Genomic DNA, 21,373 nt, shown 5'->3' with positions numbered 1-21,373 from the left:
TTTATCCAGTAACACCTTCAACATAATGGATTTAAAAGATGCAGTGGCTGAGGGATCATGGTTGCACAAGATGTTTTTGGTTGTCTGTTACGAAAATAATTAGAAGACAGACAAAGTTAGGCTGAAATAAGCCTGATGAAATTCAGACAGTGAAGGGCAAAATTTGGTGACTACTATATAGGGAGTGAATCTTAAACAACTCATGCAGTGGAATCATTTTGCTGTTAGTTATGCAGCGCAGACCTAGGCAAACTAAGCATTTCTTGACAGATGGAAGCACCAGTATTAGTGCATGACTGATCCTGGTCAAAAATGAAAGCAGTAAGAAGAGCAAGTATCGTCATGCCATGCAGTTGTGTTATAACAGCCCAGCTCTGTGTATGTTAGACCTGTGTCAAACAAGAGGGAAGGCTGTATGGAACAGGCAGGCAAAGCAAAACATTTGGGATTTATGGCTACACCAGAACAAAGGAAGTTGCTTCTCCGTAATAAGCCTAAATTGCTTTGGCCTTTTTAAAAGTAGAAAAATTATACTGAAACCAGCATAATCGCTCCTAGTAAATTAGATCATTGAGTTTTGGCTGTAGCAGGAATGTTACATAGGTAAGTTAAAGAAAAAACAGCTTCTTTTTTTTTTTTTAAATGTATTTTATTTGCAGTGTAAGTAACTTTACAGCTTTAGTGAAAATGGATTTGATAGTCATTGTCAGCTAATTAGGCCTTTAGATGGTTATGGGATCATGAAGTCATTGTTTTATTTGTGGTAATTCTCAAAAAACTGCAGTCATAAAAGGTCATAAACGTTGTGACAGTATTATGACTGAATTCCAGCTGAGGCCACAATGAAGACAAGCATCAGTACATACACACACAAGTACCTGAGACGCTTACCAAAAACCTAAGAGAAAGAAGATTTTTTTAAAACTGTATTTACTGCAAATGCTTGTCTACTGAGTACAACAGGAGAAGAAAGAAAACAAAAACCAGCAAGCAAGCGATAACCTGTATCTTACGCTTCCCTTGGGAACACTTCCATTTCTCTTTCATTTATGGCCTTTTTTTGTGAATTGCTAAATGAAAATAGCTATTTAGCTATGAAATATATGTTCTTACCAGTCCAACCACCATTCAGCTCTGCCAGACAGGAATTCTCGTTTGCTGACCTTTGTCAGAGTGTAATAGTATTAGCTTCAAAACAGACGCATTGCCTGAGACAGTAGGTGTCATTCAATAGTTGCTGTAAGGTCTCAGCTGAGAAATAAGGTGATTTATGTGAGGGGACCTTATATGCAGTTCTACTGTTTGTTTAATTTACTTTTTTATTGCAGTACATTGTTTGTATTGTATACATAGTAGACTTCTACTGGTTTAGGTCAGCAACTTCCTCTGGCTGCAGTGAAGAAGATGTGGCAGGAAAAATGCTGCAGTTCCATCCTCTGGTAGAAGACTGAGGAAATCACTTAGTTCCAGTTCCACTGCAACAACTGATAAAGTTTCTGCTCAGAGCAGGGGAGAAACTCTTGTTTAGGTATTTCAGTTTTAAAACAAAGAAACAAAAAAACATTAACAAGGTAATTGCTAATTGAAGTCATCAAATTATCTACATGCCGCAACTAGAATGACATTTGACATGCACCTATGTGGGAGCAAATACAGCTCTAGGAAATTCCAAAAGTACACTGAAATTATGTCTTATATTAAAACCATTCCTCTATCTTGACTCATCAGGTCTACATGTGGTAGTAATACTTACAGAAGTCTGATCTAGTACTTCACGTTTTGTATCAGATGCAAAGCAAGCGCTAGAAATCTATACTAGTACCCTAACTCAGCACTAGCTCTAAAATGAAATGTTCTGCAAGCAGCTTCTCAGACCAAGCTGTTTAACATGATGTTCTGAAGTGATTACAGCACAGTTACTGCATGAAAGCAGTGTTTCAAAAGAAAAACCACTAGCACTAGAAACTAGAACTTTATGATAGAGCACAGCAACCTGTGCTGCAGAACGCAACCCTGTGATGCTGGTTTTCTTTACTCAGACATCACATTGGTATTAAAAAAAAAATATGCTTTACTCAATCTTCTTATTCTGTCAAATCAAACACTGGCCCCTCAGCTATACACAATATTATTGGCTTCCTGCAAACATGTAACAATAGGACTACCTCAGCTACCAGCGTTGGCTTCTCTGCTTGTAGTAGTAACACACTGTGGTTTTTTCAGTCTATAACGTAATCATCAATACACACTGTGAAAGACCCACAGGGTTATCAATAGTAGCCTGTTAGCTGTCATTGCTTAGAAACATACAATCACTTAGCTCAGGAAAAAAAACAATTAGTATCTATTAGTTCTATTTACTAAGGTTTTTTTAAGTGTCTATTCTTGACCTGTATAGAAACAGTATGATTCCAACAATTTCACTGTTTTCAATACAAAATGAATGCCAATATTTTTATATGAGGCAACACAGTGTACGTGGCAGAATCCTGTGCTAATGCCCAGAAAGCTTGCTGAGCTGTATTACCTTTAACTGCAGAAAAAAGTTCCCCTTTTTCCCCAAATTATCACATCAGTAGTCCCTAGCCCAAACAGTATTCAGTATGTCAGATGATGTACAGTCTTCTGGACTTCAGTTGTAATCAATTGATTTACCTTTCAGTGATGAAATAAGAACAGGGCAGTCATTTCCAGCAAGCCTGGCTCTCTTTAAGAGTTCAGGAAGCAGCTTGTTCCACCACACAGCCTAATTCACAAAAAAACACAGTAGAAGTATACATTAACAAGGACTGCAATGAAGAGTATGAAAGACCTGCTACACATACACTGAAGTAAGCTCAGATGTGTACAAGTACAGGTAGGTTATGATGAACTCAATTATGAATATATATAATGCTTTGAAATGCAAGTTTTTGGTACATGTATTTTTCAGTTTCCAGGGCAATTTTTTCAACTCAGAAAATTTTAGACAGTGAGCCCTAGCGCCTCTATAGATAGAAAGTTTGTAAGAGAAAAAAGTCACATAATTGCCAAGACTGATGCAGTCAGAAAAAGCTTTTCCCTCTAAGCAGCTCCATGCAAAGTGGTGAACAGCATTACTCCAAGAACACTGCTCTGTCTACTTCCAACAGCTGTGGCAGTGATTTATGTTTTGTGTGTAATTTTGTTGATGACAGTGGAGAGATGGGAAGGCATTTCTTCTTTTTAAAATGTGGTATCTCTTTTCTTCCACCTGTGTTCAGATGCAGTACTGCAACTTCACATTCAATTATAACTAATGTGGAAACAATCATATAACCTATTTTCAGATCTGAATAAAAAGCACAAATCTGGTTTTGCCAGATTTCTAGTACATCCATCTGTTAGAGGATCACCTTTGCTGACTTTGGCCAGCAAAACTACATACAATTAATTGAGTAGCTATGATGGGCAATGAAAGTGAACTCCGGTACTCCTGGAACACTGGAATAAAATCCATTCAAAAATTAAAGCTGTATAGATCAGCCATAAAGAACATAATCTCTCCACTAGTGCAGCAGTACCATTCTAATGTTACAAGGTCAGAAGATGTCACTAGAACACAGGAAGAACATAAATTTAAGTATAATTTTAACTGAAGGACCGTGTTCTCAGTTGGCTTATCATTAAAATTTCACATTATGCAACACTGTGAAACAATTTAGAACACTGACTAGTGAGAAACTACCTAAAAAAAGAGAGCATATTATTCTCCCTTTTCTGAGGCACTCTGCCATCTGAAAAGACTAAGCTTTAAATTTACTAGAATGAATACAAGAAGTCACAGAAGAAACTGGGGGGAAAAAAATCCATTAAAATTAGTGGGGACTGAGTTACAGAATTTAAATACCAAGCAAGAGGTTCAAAGCAAGCTAAGCAATTTACTTTGTCTGAAAGCTGGTGGGCTACTTGATCCATCCAGAGTCAGTCTGTACACAATAGCATTTCAGTTAGAAAAAAAATCCCAAAATACTGAACAACATTAGCAAAAGTAGCTTACCCGATTGTCGTCTTTCAGCTCATGCTGAGCATATAATACAACTGCATCAGGACACCTTTTGAGAAGCTGGTCAATGGCTTCTTCATACTTGCCTAGACGGGTATTGCAGAGAACGTGGATGGTAAGGCCAACATTGCCAGCCTCTGTCAGAGGCTCCAAGACAGGTAGAGCTGAAGCTATATTAATTGACTGACTACATAAAAGAGACTGAAAATGAGAAGAAAAAGTTTTGTTTGGATTTAAGCCAAACTTTGCAAAACAAATGCTAACCTTGCTTATCACAATGATTTTGAAATACTTCTTCATTTAATAAATATTACTGAAAACTGAGAAAGCAAGTTTAGAGTGGACTGCAAATGTAAGTATCACTGTCATCGATGTATCTCTTCAGTATTTTTTTTCTTCCATCATTTCAATGGGCCTTTTAGTTCAACTCTGATAACCAGTGGGGGGTGGGTGGGGTGGGGGGCGGGGAGTCCGCTAGAGAAAGTTGTTCATACATACATAAACTTTTGCAGAATGAATCTAAGATGTAAACAGTAATATTTAAGGGTTTCATACCTGTAGTTTTGAGATATCCTCATGGTAACTTTTATCAGATGGAGATTCCACTGACATTACGGAAGTTACCCATGGGAAAATCAACCCGAAATGATTACAGGAGTTTATCTATACAAGAAAGAATCAAGTTGCAATGAAAGAAATATTTCTGTTAGTGACAGTTCCATGTGGAATCCATCAAGAGTGAAGAAAATTTTACTCTCAAATAGCATAATTCAGAATAGCAGCTACTCTTTCTTCTGGTTCATACCATTTAGTAACAATCAAACTGGAAACTTATATTTAATTCTGTATTTCAGATTTCCCATTCAGTATCCTTTAAAATTCATAATTCACACATTTTTCTCATCTAGTCAGCTTTATAAATCTGCAAACACTCCACCTGAAAAACTCTCATTGTTGCATTTTAGCCTTTATTTCTGTCCAGAGCTGAGATTCCTGTTGGAAGTATGTTTCTGGATGTCCCCAAATGGCAGGACTCCCCAGAGCCAGCAATACCTATTTGGTAATGGCACACTACCTTATTTGCTTTCAGTCTCGCTTCTTTTAACAGACAAACTGTCCAGAATTAAAATCCTAAGGGTAGTATTTGGATAGATTTTGGAGGGACAATGCAGTCCTAAAACTTCCTCGGAGTGGTATACTTACCAGATCCTCTGTTGTTCTCAGTGGCTTAGTCTCGGGAAATTGCTGCTTTGATATTCTCCAAACATACTGAGAAGTAAGTCTCAGTAAAAGCTCCTGAAGGGTTTCTTCCTGAGAGCACACTACAAGGAGAGCTTCCCAGAAATCCACCAAGAGCTGAGGAATAGCATGTTCACTGTTACTACACAAAATCTAAGAACAAAAATGTTAGAAGACAGCAAGTTAGCACAGACAGTGGTAATTATTAGTAGCAGAAGTTTGAGAAGAGAGGAGACAGCTTTTCACTTTCACTAGAAGCAGAATTTTGGTTCCTGCTTTATCTTGATGTATTTCCAAGGGATGTGATACTACATAATACAGTGCTAGGCAAAGTAAAAGTTCATGGAGTGATTTTAAAGTAATCAATTTTAAACAATAGATTTTAATTACTCTGCAAGGTTTACTCCACTACTAGAAGTGTCAGCGCCCTGTCAGCAAGTATTTACAGCCCAGTTAATTTGGAGGATTTTTGTATATGCCAATAGCCAATTCTTCCTCGGAAGAAGATTCTGAAGATGGTAAGAGATGCTGTGTAGCTCAGCTGGGTATAATGGTAGGACCCACAAGGGAGATGGTTTAAGGTCTGGTGTGTCAGCAAAAAGGACGCGCACTTGGTTTCCAGCTGGCTTTAAACACCACTTGTTCTAATTTGAGTTTCGTGACTTGGTATTTCTGATACAGGTCTTTCACAGTAACAGATATAAGACAGCAACATACCTACAGTGAAGAATACATGGGTTTAATCCAGTATTATTCATTGTAGAGAAAAGAAAAAAGGTTTGTCTATTCACAATCTAAATGAAGAAAACCTCAGTGTCAACAGAAAAGCTATTTTATTTAGCTTTCTTATAAACTGCCTGGACCCACTCTTCCTTCAGATATTTATGCAGAACATCAGAACGTTATATACCTTCCTATTTAAGTCTGATTCTTTGAAGTATGTTTCAGGCCTAATGATTTCTTCAGCTGGAGCTTATAGAAGCGATATACCTAAATTGTTCTAAATTTCAGTAGCCTTAGGAAGCCCACTGAAAGATCTCTGAGATCAGAGTATTCTCCGTTCAAATGACAGGGTCAAAGCAAAGAACTTAATGGATTTTTTTTGTTTGACTTAACCAGTATTTCTTTCCAAAAGGTCAAGTTTGTGACTGTAGTCATCTATGAAGACTGGAATATATCTGACCCTCATCTCCCTCTTTCTGAAGAAATGCTGAAATGTGAGTGAAGGAGCAACCAAGGCTGCTTTGTGTACTAATAACAACATCGCTATGAGAGAAATAGAAGCAAAAAATTATCAGAGGCCAACCTTGAAAAAGGTATCTGCTTCTTCCAGTTCCATTTTACTGTTCTCATGTAAAGCCACAGTGGCAGCCACCAGTAAACCAGGCTGCATCTCCTTCAGGTGAACGGCAAACTCAGTTGGCACAACAATTTCCTCCTTATAGTGTCTCAAGAGTTTTGGTTGCCCAATGAAACCACAAGCCAGTACCGTCTACAAACACAGTCAGATATAGAGAGGTAAAGAATTCAATCCACATATGATTCAACTCAGCAAACTTAGTGTTTCCTCAGGCAGTGAGGTTTAAACAGATGAAATGAAGGGAAGTCAGGGGAAGGAAATAAATCCTTTCTACAATGCATAGAATAGCTCTCCAGAGGCTGAGCTCCAAACCACGTGCCAGTGCTGTGAGTCCTGAGCAACAGGCCATTTGCCTGAACACTGAAAGTAACATGCTGTTGAAATCAGGAGTTACTGTGCACATAAGAAAGATAGATTTCACTATGAAATCCAAGACATTCAATACACATGGTGTTTTTAAGAATCACTGGCTGAAACGTCAATAACTACTCTGGTAAATTTCAGTAGACTACTTTGCTCAGCTATGATTTTTATTTTGAAAATACTCCTGAAACAGTGATCAAAATGTGCCGCACTATGTGAGACAGTAAGTTGATCCGGATATTTGAGTTCTTTTGAAGGTAAGCATGACAAGATATGATTTCCACTTCAAAGACAGTGGGGAAATGGTGCCTAAGAAGATTAAATTCATTACACAGGAATTATAAGGCAAACATAAGAGGAAAATTCAGGTTTCACCCTGATATGCATGCAAACTATCTTTCTTAAAGTGATATTTTTTCTACTTTGCAACAAAATGCTTTTTAAAGGGTGAGGTGCAACAGAACATTTTTTTAATAGGTCAGATTAAAAAGAAAAAAAAATAATCAACAGCCCAAACACCTAAACCCCAGCCACCTTATTCTCTAAGTAACATCCATGCAGTAGAATGTGTGTGTTTGCTCCTAACATGGCAATTTCACATGATTGTGCTGCAAATGGTTATAAAGCAGGTGGGGCTGAATATCATTGTTGAAACAACTCTGCATAGCTCCCACCTTGCAATTCAAAAATCATAACTTTGAAATCTCTCCAGAACTTCCCCTACCAAAGCATGATATCTAACTTTGGAACAGCTGTCAGTTTAATTTTAAAAGTTTTTAGACCTCCAGTATTTCACTCTCAGGAGTCATCTGTATTTCAAGCTCTGTCACCTTTGAATGTTCTACAGACCTGATCAACCTTAACAAGAAGTAACTAACAGATGGGTCTCAGTCTAAAACCACATGTGAATATCTATGGCAGAGACTGCTTCACTAACATTTTTTTCCCATTGATGTGGAAATCTTATTTTGATAGCACTGAAGTAGATTCTGATCTGATCTTTACAAGGGTCAAGTGCTTTGACTCCACGTAAGAAGGATGGGAAATTGTATACAGAAACTTTCATTTGTGTGCACCACGGACATTCTGCTTCAAAAGCAATTTTATAAGTGCTGTTTGCATACAGATGGTGTTTTCACGGGCATATTGTATACTAATTACAGGTGAAGGGGTGTAAAAATGCTACTATATAACCCTGCCATACTGCTGAAGAGCACTGGCTCTGCAGAGCTTCTTATAACCCTGTAAATAGCATTTAATTCATCAGGAATTAACAGCTTCAAAACTTTTGCTTATTTGGTAAGGCTTGACCCTACCTGCAGGGTAAATAGTGCAGTCCCAGTGTATGCCAGCCCGCAACTCTACTGTTATTGTAGCCATTCAATCAGTGGAGCCTATACTATAGGAAGAAGAGTGACTGAAAGATTCTTCTATTGTAAAATACAGCCACAAGCCAAACCCACTGACTTGGGCTTTGCAAAGTGTTAATAGCCCATGCTTTCAGCATACTTTACCTCCTTATAGGAGTCCATCTCATGTTCATACATCGCCAGGTCCCCTGTTTTGAGAGCCATGAAAGCCTTAGTAAGTGTCAGGACCACTGATGGCATAATCTTTTCTACTTTCTGAAGATACTTCACAGCTCTCAAAGGACATACATTTCTCATACAGGGGCTGCAGAGGATATGAGGCAGCTGCGCAGGGTCAGCAAGATAGAATATCTGGAGAACTTTATTTGCCGATTCCTGTTGAAATAAAAGCCATTTGACAGTTTAGACCTTTCCAGATACAGTCTTCTGTGGCATATGAAAGTTTTACAGTTTGGGTTTTATTTTTTAAGTAAAATAGACAAGTACAGCTTAGCTATCAAATCACAGTGCCTTCCCTGCCTCTTTCCTCCCTACTGGTGAAAGTAAAGGATCTCTAACCAGCAGTGATTCAACCCCTATTCTGGGGTGCTAAGAGAACATCCACCACCGCACTGAATTGGTTTGACTAACCTGTACTTTGGCAACATTCAAAGAAACAGTTTGGGATTTTTTTGTTACAGAATGGGGAGGTGAAAGAAATTTGAGGCAAACCTTTCCTAAAACAGAAGTGTGTCTGTGTGCAAGTGGGAACCAGATCATTACCAACACGCACTATGATAGCAAAACCTGTAATATGTTGCTTGAAAGGAGCCCAAAGCATCACAGCTGCTGCTTGCTATTTTTGTCAACAAAAAATGGGAAAATAAAAGCCATGTGAAAAAGAACAACTGTAAAACTAAATAAGCAGCTCAGCATTTTCAAAGGGAATTTAATTAAAATTTGATATACAGTTCTCAAAATCAGAACTAAATAATTAAGAAAAAACCCCACAAACTAGTTTCTACCTTACTTAATTCTTCATTTACGTCTTCATTAAGGCAGTGAGTTAAGTAAAATAGAAATCCTCTCTCATATGTCTGTATTTCATCACCTTCTGAAACCAGTCTTTTTAACACTTCAGCCATGGATAAACCTGACATTCTGTAGTATGGCAAAGCAAGGTGGTAATCCTCTGTGTCAAACCTGAAGGCAATAGAGAGGAGAGAAAAAAGAACAAAACAACTACGAGCAAGCTTTTGCCATCACTGTTTCTGAGAACTAAAATAATACATCAAAGTTGCAGACACACCCGTATCTGCAAATGCATAGCTCATATTCAACATAATGTTGTATTCTGTGTTCAATGACAATAGACAACCAGATACTGAAGAGGTGACTAGATTAAGCTGTTTGCACAGAACGGAAAGATTTATGTTATATATGCAATACTAACATAAAAGCAAAGAATGATGGATTTTTGTTGTAAGGTCACACTATTAGAAACAAAAGCTCCCCTATATCACTATGACATCTAAAACATACCTGCTGTAGCAGTCTCCTAAGGCAGCACAACTTTCTCTGAATACTCTTAGAAGTTCTTCTTTCTCATCTGAGTTAAGGAAATGAGGGTCCATTATAGCTGCTCTGACCAGTAAGTGAGCTTCACTTAGAAGATGGATGCAGCTCTCTGTTTTCACATTTTCATAAGTTCTGCTATAATCTACCTAGAACAGACACAGGATATACTCAGGCTGCTGGCAAAAATTAAGGATATACAGGAACAATTCTGATGAGGGCAGCAGCCATGTCAAATAGGATTATGGGCTATTCATGAGAATACATTATATTATATTCAGCAGTGACATGCATCAAAGATTAATTAACAGTACTTATTTTTAGTCACCAAACAACAAAAGCAAGAGTTGGACAATACCATTTCTCTGTAAAGCTGAATGGTTGAAACAGTGTTTATAATATATAAATTCCAGCCAGGCTCTGACTCAGAATTTGCTCTGGATTTGATGCAGTCATCCTTTCTGGAACTAGAGAGAAGAAAAAGACTTGAGTTGTCAGTGTCCAAATAAACACTACACAGCCAAAAAAACCCTACTCACTTGGTAATTTAAATGCATAAATAGGTACATTTGCAGGCTAGTAAATGCTTGAGAGTTAAGCTGTAAATTTGAGTCGTAACACCTAACAAAACAGAATAGTCATGTTCATACACCAGGAACATTATTAGACCTATCTACTACATCTTCTCTCAGGCTTAACACCAGGTAGTATCAGACACTTACATGACACTAGATAATTCAAATTAGCTAAGATGTTTACTTACTTTCTGTAAGGACTTAATGCACATTTGTCCCTGTAGTTCTATTAAAGTGTTTGCCAAGACATGGCATACAACAATATTTGAATGCTTTTACTCTGACACATTGGCTAGGTCTGTAATGCCCTAACATTAAAACACCATAGGAAAACAGAATCTTTCTGTTCTGTTTTTTGGGGGTTTTGGTTTTGTTTAAAGTGTTCTGGGATATTTACACCTTTATTTTCAAACGATGCTGTTAAGTAGACTAGCATTTGTTCAACTTCTGTTCTTTGCAGAAGGCAGAAAGCTTATCTTCCTCACATGCCAACGATCTTTGAAACAACACAATTGGCAGAAGAAACTGTCCTTTATACACAGAAAATTATGGTATTTTGAATTACCATTCTCCTTGATGGGCTTATCCTCATCTTCTCCTGAATAATGCCTGTTAAGACATACTGGTTCAAATAACTTCAACAGCTGTCCCACTTCTGTCAATGAACTTGAACTGCCTTTAATAAATCTCACTTCTGAATAGCTGTTCTATGAAAAGCCTTCAAAAAAGAATGGGAATAGCAGCTTCCTCAGAAATGGATAAAAAGTCACAAATGCCTCTGGCTACATATATGCTACAAGAGTATCTTGGGCCAAAGTCCAATCCTTCTTTTGTCAGGGATCACTATAGTGATGTTCATAACTTTTCTTGGAAGGAATCCTTAGCTAAATGTAAGACGTTTCATTTTGTGCTTAAACACATTTTGTTATCCTGTAGCTTTGGTACTCCTATGTATTTGTGTTTCTCAAGATGAAATATTTTTTCTTCTCAGTAGCAGATACATTCTTAGATATTTTATTTTAATATTACTTATCAAAGCTAATTTTTTTACAATCCTGAGTAACTTAATTTTTTCAAGCATTTGTGACCCACCCTCATTTTTTCCATGTCAGTTAATACAGTAGAATTGAAAAAAATTAATGCTTGATTTCTGTTCTCATGCACTACCTAAGAAATCATTTCCAGTTTTTCCAGAGGAACCTTTCTTCAACTACAACACCCACAAATTCAGCACTGTACACAGAGCTATAAATACACCTCCCCCAAAAGACACAAATGCTTACAGCATCCTTCTTGTAGGCTTTCTTCTTTCAGTAATATCTTCCATGTCTGCCTTAGTCAAAAGAATTATATGGTTTTTGAAATGACAGATAGCTCTTGGTCCTATAAAAAGCTGCATTCTTAATGCGCAGACATCCAGTGCAATGGGTGGACAAGCCTATAAATGAAAGTAATTGTTCTGTAATTTCAGTTACCATGTACTTGGAGTCTTCAAAAAGAAGAAAAAAAATGTAGCTTTATTCCAATGGCCTAACATTAAAAACATTCACTGGCTTTCCTAACTTTGACTGCTTCACTTAAGCAAGAATAAAAATACTCATAAAACTATGAAATAAATCATTTAACAATGGGTTAAAATAAAAAATAAAAATCATTTCACTTTTCAAAGCATCTACAATTTTACTCAAATATAAAATCTCAAAATAAAAAAATCTCAAAATAACTGAGCCCGAGGGCGATGCCTAGCACGGAGAATTTAATCCCAAGTAGTTTAAATTTGGCCAAGTTGTAAAAGATTGCCTGACATGGTTATAAAAGTCTTGATTTCAGTTGTTTATAACACTCAGTTATAGATAGAAGTATTATATTTGTTTGCCTATTGTTACATTACATACAGAGTATTACATCCCTGATTTGTTCAATATGCACCTTTCGGGTCATACTTACTGTGTCGTCTACGCTGGACTAAAAATGGAAAAATGCTGCCTCATTTGCCCAGAAAAAAAATCTAAATTTACAGCTCTAAGAAGATAAAATACCATATTAACAAGTTAACGTACACAGTGAAGCAAGGCAACTTGCTGAAATATGCATTATATGTTTACCCTACTTTTGAAGAAACCTCAAAATTTCTTGTGAAGAGGCAGAGGCTGCAGTGGCAACCAGGAGGCTCTAATCTGCCCTGAGCTAGTCAGAACCAGAACCAGCCAGCTCTGAAACCGATGTAAAAAAACAGCAGGAAAAATAACAACAACAAATAATAACAATCATCATCACACTTCAAACTCCACACTGGGGCAGGAACACCCCTGAGGGAATATAGCCTGTGGGCAATGCACACCAGAGCATGGGCACCCCAGAGGGACTGCAGCCCATGGAGGACCCTTGCCAGAGCAGGTCTGCAGCCTGTGAGGGCAAGCTGCGGAATGCACATCCACAAGGGACTGCAGCCTGCAGCCTACCATTAACATGCACACCTCAAACCTGCTGAGGCAGGAGGCAGCTTGGAGGAGTTACTATGGACTGAGTGCAACCTAACGTGAAAACACAGAAAGCTGCAACTGGAAAAGGGACAGGATAGATTGTGTCATGTGTTTGCATCTCAGTACCTCTTTGGAGAGCAGAGAATACGTGTTTGGCTCTCGAAAATTTTATAATACTTATACTGTCCTGTGGTTTCTTTACGTCTGTTGTCAACAGGCTCAAAAGAAATCCTTAAATGCCAACTTAAAATACATTTCAGACTATCTTTCCTGGTATTTTTATTAACATATATCCTGATCTTTACAATTCAATAGATTTTTACTGATAAGCAATCTAAGGAAGGGGAAAAGTCTAGATGTCCAAGGATCAAAAGCCCTCGACTTAAAAAACATGCACTAAGTATCTGGTAGCAGACTTGTTCAAGTGTCTACACTCCTCTTACAAAAACTTGTTTTCAAGGACACCAGAAGGACAGAAACATCATCAGCTGCAATAAAGGAAAACTCTGCACCCTTCATTCAGATTTATACAGGAAAGCATGGAATTTAATTTAAAATATAAGTGATTTTATAGCTTTTGATGGTTTTAAAAACATTTTACTAATGGTCTAGAATCTTGAAAGGCAATAATGGACTGTTTTGTTGAGACATTTGTAGACCATTAAAATACAATATGCCATAGACTGAAGTAAAATATTAATTTTGCGTATTATTTTATTTGTTCAGCCAACAGAAACTAACAGGACTTCAGAAGGAAACATAAGGAACCTAAATGCCATACTACTACCCCCATTCTTTTTGCAAGGTAACAAGAGGTGCACCTTTATGGTTGTATCAATATATGGATCCTCATCACGAGCTGCTGCTGCACTGCACCGCACTGTAAAACACTGCAGGTTCTCACTAGAGGGAAAGAAGAAACCACAACGATGAAGACAAAAAAATGACAAGACTTGCAAAAATCAAGCAGCCAAGTCAACAGAGAATCAGATCTTTTCCCTTCATAGAAACGGGCCTTGAAGTCTAAGCAGCAGGGCATGCTGCACTACCACATGAACCTACCCAGAGAGTTCCAGGAGGCTATGAAGTACATATCAGAAGGAACAAAACAAAACAAAATAAAAAAAAAAAGAAAAAAAAAAAAAAAAGAAAATCGTAAACACAGTACCTGGTAATGACGTGCAGGAACTGTGGTGTGAGAACTGCCTGCTCTGACTTCTCTGAATATTGGTAAGTAGAAATCAGTTCTACTAACTTCCCAACAGAGTAGACATATCCAACATGAGGTAAAGAGAAAAAGCAAAAGAGACTCATAAGTTCTCTCTTGTTCTCAGTTTCCTCGTGGGCTGTCACAGAACTTCCTAGATGTAACAATAAGAAAGGCATTTTATATACCTTATAAATCAAAACTTGGCAATTCCTTTGCAAGCCTGATGCCTAATACTAACAAACCTGCCCAGGTCACAGAATGTTTTTTTAGTAGCTAGTAAAGAGAGAAAGAACTATATAAAGATCAGTGTACAGGTTGCATCAGTGCACAGGTCACAAGTTTGTATGTCATGTCACTTGGAGGCATTTCTAACAGAAGTGCAGATTTCTTCACCACTGAGTGAAGAAATTCTATAGATGCAACAGCACCCGAGAGTCTTGGCCGGTTCATCACAACTAAGCATCCATGGGTTGAATTATCAGCCTCATCTTAAGACAACTACTTGTGAGCTGTAACGACTGCTCAGCCAGAGCTGCAGCTGCAGCGCACCAAAATACAGGTCCTCACTTAAGGGAAAGAAAGGCTGGGAATGGCCAGGTCCCTTCCAACCCAAACCATTTTATGATAATAATACATCACAATAAAGGTTATCTTGAGCTAGTGTATCTTAGTGAACTCCTAAAATCTGCATTTATCCCTTGCAATTTTAATTAAAGCCTGGCAGAAAGCTAAACCTGTATCTTAGCGATTGCTACTCCGATTTCACCTGTTGACTAATGAGAGGTAGCCTAGTATCTTATTTATAACACTGAGGGTAATTTTATTAATGCAATGTAAACAGTGACTGTTTTGTGATGTAAAATTAATCAGCAGAGAACTGAAAAAAGCTGATTTAGTCTTCCTATTTTGGTGTGGTGAATTGATATTTTAGTTCAAGGTTTATTCAGAACTTGGAGAAGCTTATAGAAGCTCAGTTTAAATCACTGGAAAGGGAGGAAAGACCTTAATTTAAAGACAAATCATACAGAAACAGTGTACAAAACAGAATATACAAAGAAGCTTCTTCCTTTCCCAGGTCTCCTGGGAGGCAGGCCATAATGCATATTCATATACCTGTCTGGTATACGGGAAGCAGCTGAACCGAGTGCAACTTTGTCTCTTCACAAAACCCAAAAGGCGACTGGTCAGGTGTAAAACGTCTAGAGAAAAAAAGTCCAAAACAACCACATGGGACTTCAATGAGAAACTATGAGCTACTTTGGAAAAGTAGACAGCATATATATACAGCATATAATAGGCATAGCTGATGTTTTAGTACTCAACAACAATGTGCGCTCCTACCACTAATATAATTAGCACAGCAATGTCAAGAAGCACGTGACAGAGCTAGAGATAACTATCTTGAGTTCTCACAACCATAATCCTCTTTCTTTGCTTGACTACAAGATGCGTGTCGAAGTCTGGGATCACTGGAAGACATGTTGCAATTGATTTGAACCTCAATTTAACCTCCCCCCCCCCCTTTTCAGTCAACTGAGCTATATGTAACATGGTGCCATCTCCAATCCTACTTTTCTTTCCTATTATCTGTCACCCTTTATCCTGCTTTGCTCTGGAATTCACTGCTGGACTGTGATACCAATTCTTCGTCAGTTTTGGATAAAAGTTTAATGGCTTTGATGACTAAGAAAAAGGATAGTTTCTTAGTGCTTAAGATACTTGGCAATCTCCCTTTACTAGCTGGAGAAACAGGGAATATATATTTTTTCACAGATACTCAAATAGGTATCACTTCAGCTGGAGCTGATGAAAGCTGCAGAATAAACAAACAGAAGACAGTACCTTGGTTAAGGTCACACAGACATGACTGCTGATCAGTCTGGTGTGTAATCCTTTAAAGTAGGCTTCTCTAAACAATAACAATTTCACATAAGCTGCTTCAGAATAAGCAAGTAAAACTTGGTTTTGCCAGTTCAGCATTAAAGTATGAAAACTGCGGGTAGTCAGACACTGCAACAGGTTGCCCAGAGAGGTTGTGGAGTGGTCTGTATCTGTGGAGGTATTCAAAACCTGACTAGACAGGGTCCTGGAGAGCCTGTTCCAGCTGACCCTGCTTGAAAAGAGAGCAGGTGTGGTATTGGACTAGATGGTCTCAGGAGGTCCCTTCCAACCTAAGTGATTCTGTCATTCTGTATGCTGATGAAAGATACATCACAAGGGAAGCTGCCATGCATGCCTTTCACAGAGTACAAGGATGTTATGATAAAAGCAGACATTAAACATCGCTAGAACTGCAAAATCACCAAAGTTCTATTATTTTAATTGCATCAACTAGCCACATTCCCCAAATAAAACAAAACTTAGGATTTGCAAGGCCAAAAGTTGCCCAACTGTAAGATGAGCAGGTTCATGGTGTGCTGGGTGAAGAACTGGCTGCACGGCAGAGCTCAAAGGGCTGTAGTGAATGGGGCCACATCTGGCTGGCAACTGGTCATCAGCAGTGTTCCCCAGGGCTCAATCCTAGGGCCAGCGCTGTTCAGTATTTTAATTGATCTGGATGCAGGAGCTGAATGCATCATTAGCAAGTTTGCCGACAATACCAGACTGGGAGGTGCTGTTGACTCTCTTGAGGGACAGGAGACCTTGCAGAGGGATCTAGATAGACCGAAGCACTGGGAAATCATCAATGGCATGAAATGGAACAAGTCCAACTGCCAGACTCTGCACCTGGGACAAAGCAATGCCAGGCATGAGTATAAACTGGGAGAGGACTGGCTGGAGCACACAGCCCTGCAGAAAGGGACCTGGGGGTGCTGGCTGACAGCAGACTCAACAGGAGCCAGCAGTGTGCCCTGCCACCAAGAGGGCAAACTGCATCCTGGGGCGTATCAAGCACAGCAAAACCAGCTGGTCAAAAGAGGCATTGTCACACTGCGTGCAGCATTGGTGCAGCCTCACCTCGAGTACTGTGTGACATTCTGGGCCCCACAATTCAAGAAGAATGTGAAGGTCCCTGAATGCATCCAGAGGCCTCCAAAGCTGGTGAAGGGGCTGGAAGGCATCTCCCATGAAGAGCAGCTGAGGACTCTGGGTTTGTCTCCTTTGGAGAGAACGAGGTGAGCAGTGACCTCATCGCTCTCTACAGCTTCCTGAGGAGGGGATGGGGAGAGGAAGGTGCTGAGCTCTTCTCCCTGGGATCCAGGGACACATCTGGCAATGGTTCCAAGCTGCGTCCATCAGGGGAGGTTCAGACTGGACGTGAAGAAGCATTTCTTTACCGAGCGGGTGGTCAAACCCTGGAACGGGCTTCCTGGAGAGGTGGCTGATGCCCCACGCCTGTCAGTGTTTCAGAGGCATTTGGACAATGCCCTTAATAATGCACTTTAACATTGGGTCAGCCCTGAAGTGGTCAAGCAGCTGGACTAGATGACTGTTGCAGGTCCCTTCCAACTGAACTATTCTATTCTATTAAAAAACAAAGTTTCTTTTATACCACATTATTTCCTCAATGCAAAAAAAAAACCCCAAGCCAAAAACCCTTATAAAAACCCCAGAAGTAAAAATACCAGAATTTTTCTTTCAACGAGACAGAGCCACAGCTCATTTTGGTTTGCTGTAGTAAATTCACCCATAACAGGGAAAATATATTTGTAATACCTGAAAAGCAGATACCGCACTTGGAAGCACTTTGTGTCTTCTGTAGGTAAGTCTGTGGATTCCAGTGTGATGGGTATCTCACATAGTTTGCTTTCTTCCCCAAGCAGTTCCACTGGCTTCTGACATACAACGAACTCATCTAATTCAAGCTGTAAAGTACGTGTTGAAGGGCCTTCATCTTTTACACCTTAATAATGAAAATACTATTAACAATTGTTCATTCCATTTGGCAGTAAGAAAATTATATGACAATATCAATTAAATACTTCAGTTACAGCTACCTAGCTAGCATTGGTTCCCTCAAACCATGAGATGCTGAAAACAGCTATGCTAGAAGATGAGAACAATTTTTGTTTAAGCCTCAACAGTCTAAATAATTAAGAGTCATGATTTCTGAAAGAACAAGCAAGCTGTTCATTATAAGGCAAGTTCAGGGCAACCTGTGCTGCAAATGGCTGGCCGTCAAAAAATGTTGCCATTTGGCTAGAGAGGTTTTAATGAAAAGAAAGCTATGACAGAAAGTTGTGTTACCCTAAACTCGCTTAAGTTCTGGAAAGCAAATCCTAACAGCACTGAGAAAGTAATTTAACTTTTCTGCTTAGATTTAAATAATGAAAACAACTAGAAGCAGGATGCCATTATCTGAGTTAAGATCCACCTTCACTCAATGAAGAACATAGCCGTTTATATTTTCCCTATCTGACAAGCCTTATTTACCTTTATATTTTTTCTAGATACAGTTTCCATTTTTAAAAGACCATCCTTTTATGTTTCTTCAATTACCAAGGAAGGATATTCCTAAGGTTTGTTGGTGTTCATCTGATACCTTTCCAAAAGAGGGAATTGATTATACATGAGTTGATTTCTTGCAATACACTGGAACGAAACCTACTGACTAAATCTGTCTCCAGGATGTCTAGGATTCTAAGGCATAATAATGCCCTGAGTAAGATAAAGGACTGAAAAAGGAGAATTTGCTGACACCTTGTGTATGCATGTTCTGGGCCTAACAGTTAGAAAAATACATATGCATCACCACAGATGCATTTTTAAATGTATAAGCCGCCAGCAACCATGGTCCATTTCAAGGTTCATGAGATGTTTCTTCCATTTGGCCTCCCACTTGTCCCTTAGAAGAGACAGTTATTTGGACAGAGGCACTGAAAGAATTATTTTTCTGAACATAGCACGCTGAACTACCACGGCTTTGATTTAGCCCATGGTGGCTAATTCTAGGTCTGTAAAAATTGCACAATCCTGAAACTGTCTGCAGAATGAAGGCATATTTAAGTGTTACCTCCATCTGCAGGTGGTACAACTTTTTGTGCACTAGAATATTCAGCTGACAGTCCTAAGATGATCTGAAAATATTTTCTGAAGGGCAACGACCTTGTCTGAGTCTACTTTGAGAACAACAGGAATCAGTTAGCAGAGTCTTGGAAGTAAAAAATAAATAAAATACTCATTTCTGCACTTACCTCCATCCACAGGCTTTTCTAGTGTACTGACTCTATGGGCACACTCTGTGACGTCTGTGCTTTGCTGGACCAGTTCCAATTTCAGGATCAGAACGTCCAGCTCTGTTGTTACGGCTATATGTCTGGCACAAAACGCAACTTCAGTAGGAATGACATTATCAATGTGCAAAATTAAGGAGCGTTCAAAGTCTAACACAGTCAAATTCTGGTTTATGACCAGATACTTCAAACAGAACATGACTAGTTTATTTTTGCAGCCCACAAGAAGATCTCCATTTACAGGGCAACATGAAACACACAGCGGAGGATCTGAAAGTGGCATTTCCACAACTGACATCTGTTCTTTTAAGGTTTCGCTGTATGACTCTTCCATCTTGTGACCAACCATTCGAACGCAAACACGAGAACTCCCTGCAGACATGCATCTCCAGTTCATATATGCTCTTAGGAAAGTTGCTTTGCTTTTTTCTTCAATTGTCACCAGATAGTCTCCTTAAAAGAAAGCACCAGTACTGATATATCATTTTAGGGGCAGTTTGTGAGCTCTTGATGTACTGCAGTACATTACAAAGAACATCTTAAATCGTCAACCCAAAATTCCAAAATCGGTTTTCACCAGTTTGTCTCTAATGAAAGCCAACGTGCACATTTCTTTGCTGGGTGGAACACGCTTTAGTGGGTAGTACCACTAAAAACCGAAAAAAGCACTTGCAACTCTAGGGCCAGATTAAATCCTAAGCGGATCCGCTTTCTGAGTTGCGACCGCAGGCAGGGCGCGTTTTCTCCTCTGAAGGCCAGGGCGAGCCGCGGACCCACGGAGAGCCGCGATCGCCGGGCACGGCCGCCGCCCCCGCCCGTCCCGGGGCCGCGGAAAGGCCAGGGCCGGAGCGGACTCCTGCCGGGGCGGAGGACGGCGGCGGCGCCCCGCCAGCCCGAGCGCCGCCGGCCCAGCCCCGCAGCCGCTGGGGAGAGCGGGGAGTGGCACGGGGCCCTGCCCCCGCGGCGCCGCCGGCCCGGCCCGGCTCGCCCCCGCCGGGCGGAGCCCGCAGGCCTCTCCCCGCGCTGCAGCCGGGCGCGCCGCAGCCTCCCTGGCCGAGCAGCCCCCGCCCGGTGGAGCGGAACTGACCTGCCTGGCTGTGCGCCATGCGCAGCACCGGACCCAGCGTGGCGAAGGAGCCCAGGGCGTCGCAGCGGCCCTGCTCGCGCAGCGCGAACACCTCTACCCTGCAGCTGGCCGCCGTGCCGGCCACGAACAGCACGTCGCGGCCGCAGCAGAAGCGCGCCGGCTCCTGCCTGCAGGGCACTACCCGCTGCGACCCGAACGGGTGCAGGTTGTAAAGCTGCACCATGACTGCCGAGAGCTCCCGCTGCCGCCGCCAGGGCTCTCCCGCCGCTGCCTCCGCCAGCACTTCCGCAGCCCGGGCCGGCGGGGCGGAGCGCGCAGCGCCGGAGCCGCCTTCCGCCTGCGGGCCTGCCGGGCCGGGCCGCTCCCGCCGCCGGTACCGGACGTGTTTTTTTCACTAGGCCGATGTAGGAATGTAAAGAATTGCAGTGCTTTTTTAAATCAGTTAACAGATCTGTTCCTTTGTTTTCCTGTTCTCTGAATCAAAGGCAGGCGGCGGGTGCGGGTTGGAGACCTGTACTTTTTCCTCCACATGATGTCACCTCTGCCTTTTTTTTTTTTTTTTTTAAGTAGCAAATTTTATGTTGTTAGCAAGTAATCTGGTAGTACGTGCTAGTTCTGTCCAAAAGTATAATGGCATCTCCCATAACTAGTCGGGCGAATTGCTAGAGGTACAGCATTACTCATTTAACTAACTCTGGAGACTTTAACCCAAGTCTTCTGTGAAGCCAGCCTGACTAGGAAAAGGCCTTTAGAAGCCATTAGGGTTCTTTTGTATTGTGTAGACTGGATTGGAAGAGTAAGTGTTATTAGTACTGTAACAACCTGAAGTGGAAGCCCTTTCCTGCTTGTGAGAAACTAAAAAAATCAAGAGTATGGGATCGCAGGGAAGTACACACATCTTCCTGATTTCTCCGGTAATTTTCACATGACTAGA

General features: G+C 40.3%; 1 protein-coding gene across 3 annotated transcripts; it reads right to left on the bottom strand.

Moving 5' to 3' along the window:
- Window positions 1-624: 624 nt before the first annotated feature.
- Window positions 625-20,728, bottom strand: HPS3 (HPS3 biogenesis of lysosomal organelles complex 2 subunit 1). Of its 3 annotated transcripts, none has more exons than XM_056358016.1 (17): window positions 20,440-20,728; window positions 19,314-19,805; window positions 17,836-18,022; window positions 15,292-15,377; window positions 14,137-14,329; window positions 13,790-13,871; window positions 11,769-11,923; window positions 10,269-10,377; window positions 9,878-10,059; window positions 9,361-9,538; window positions 8,501-8,731; window positions 6,570-6,755; window positions 5,228-5,416; window positions 4,580-4,687; window positions 4,019-4,225; window positions 2,656-2,746; window positions 625-1,496 (listed from the first exon to the last, which is right to left on the bottom strand). In XM_056358016.1, the coding sequence occupies exons 1-17, from the start codon at window positions 20,660-20,662 to the stop codon at window positions 1,369-1,371; spliced, it is 3,027 nt and encodes a 1,008-aa protein (XP_056213991.1). In that variant the 5' UTR covers window positions 20,663-20,728; the 3' UTR covers window positions 625-1,368. The 3 variants fall into 3 exon arrangements, with proteins under 3 accessions (XP_056213991.1, XP_056213992.1, XP_056213993.1); XM_056358017.1 differs by having other exon boundaries at window positions 625-1,484; XM_056358018.1 differs by having other exon boundaries at window positions 5,228-5,380.
- Between the last annotated feature and the right edge of the window lie 645 nt (window positions 20,729-21,373).

This window comes from Falco biarmicus, chromosome 13, assembly GCF_023638135.1.
Source record: "Falco biarmicus isolate bFalBia1 chromosome 13, bFalBia1.pri, whole genome shotgun sequence".
In the NCBI taxonomy this organism is placed as follows: domain Eukaryota; kingdom Metazoa; phylum Chordata; class Aves; order Falconiformes; family Falconidae; genus Falco; species Falco biarmicus.
Note: the sequence above shows the minus strand (reverse complement) of the source record. Positions and strands in the feature narration are given on the sequence as shown.

Excerpts from the sequence above, each read along its gene's own strand:
- HPS3 (XM_056358016.1), bottom strand. The coding sequence starts at position 20,662 with ATGGTGCAGCTTTACAACCTGCACCCGTTCGGGTCGCAGCGGGTAGTG. Across the intron at positions 8,732-9,360 it reads TAAATGAAGAATTAAGTAAG|GAATCGGCAAATAAAGTTCT; the intron begins GTAGAAACTAGT and ends TTATTTCAACAG. Across the intron at positions 4,226-4,579 it reads AGGATATCTCAAAACTACAG|TCTCTTTTATGTAGTCAGTC; the intron begins GTATGAAACCCT and ends TCTCATTTTCAG.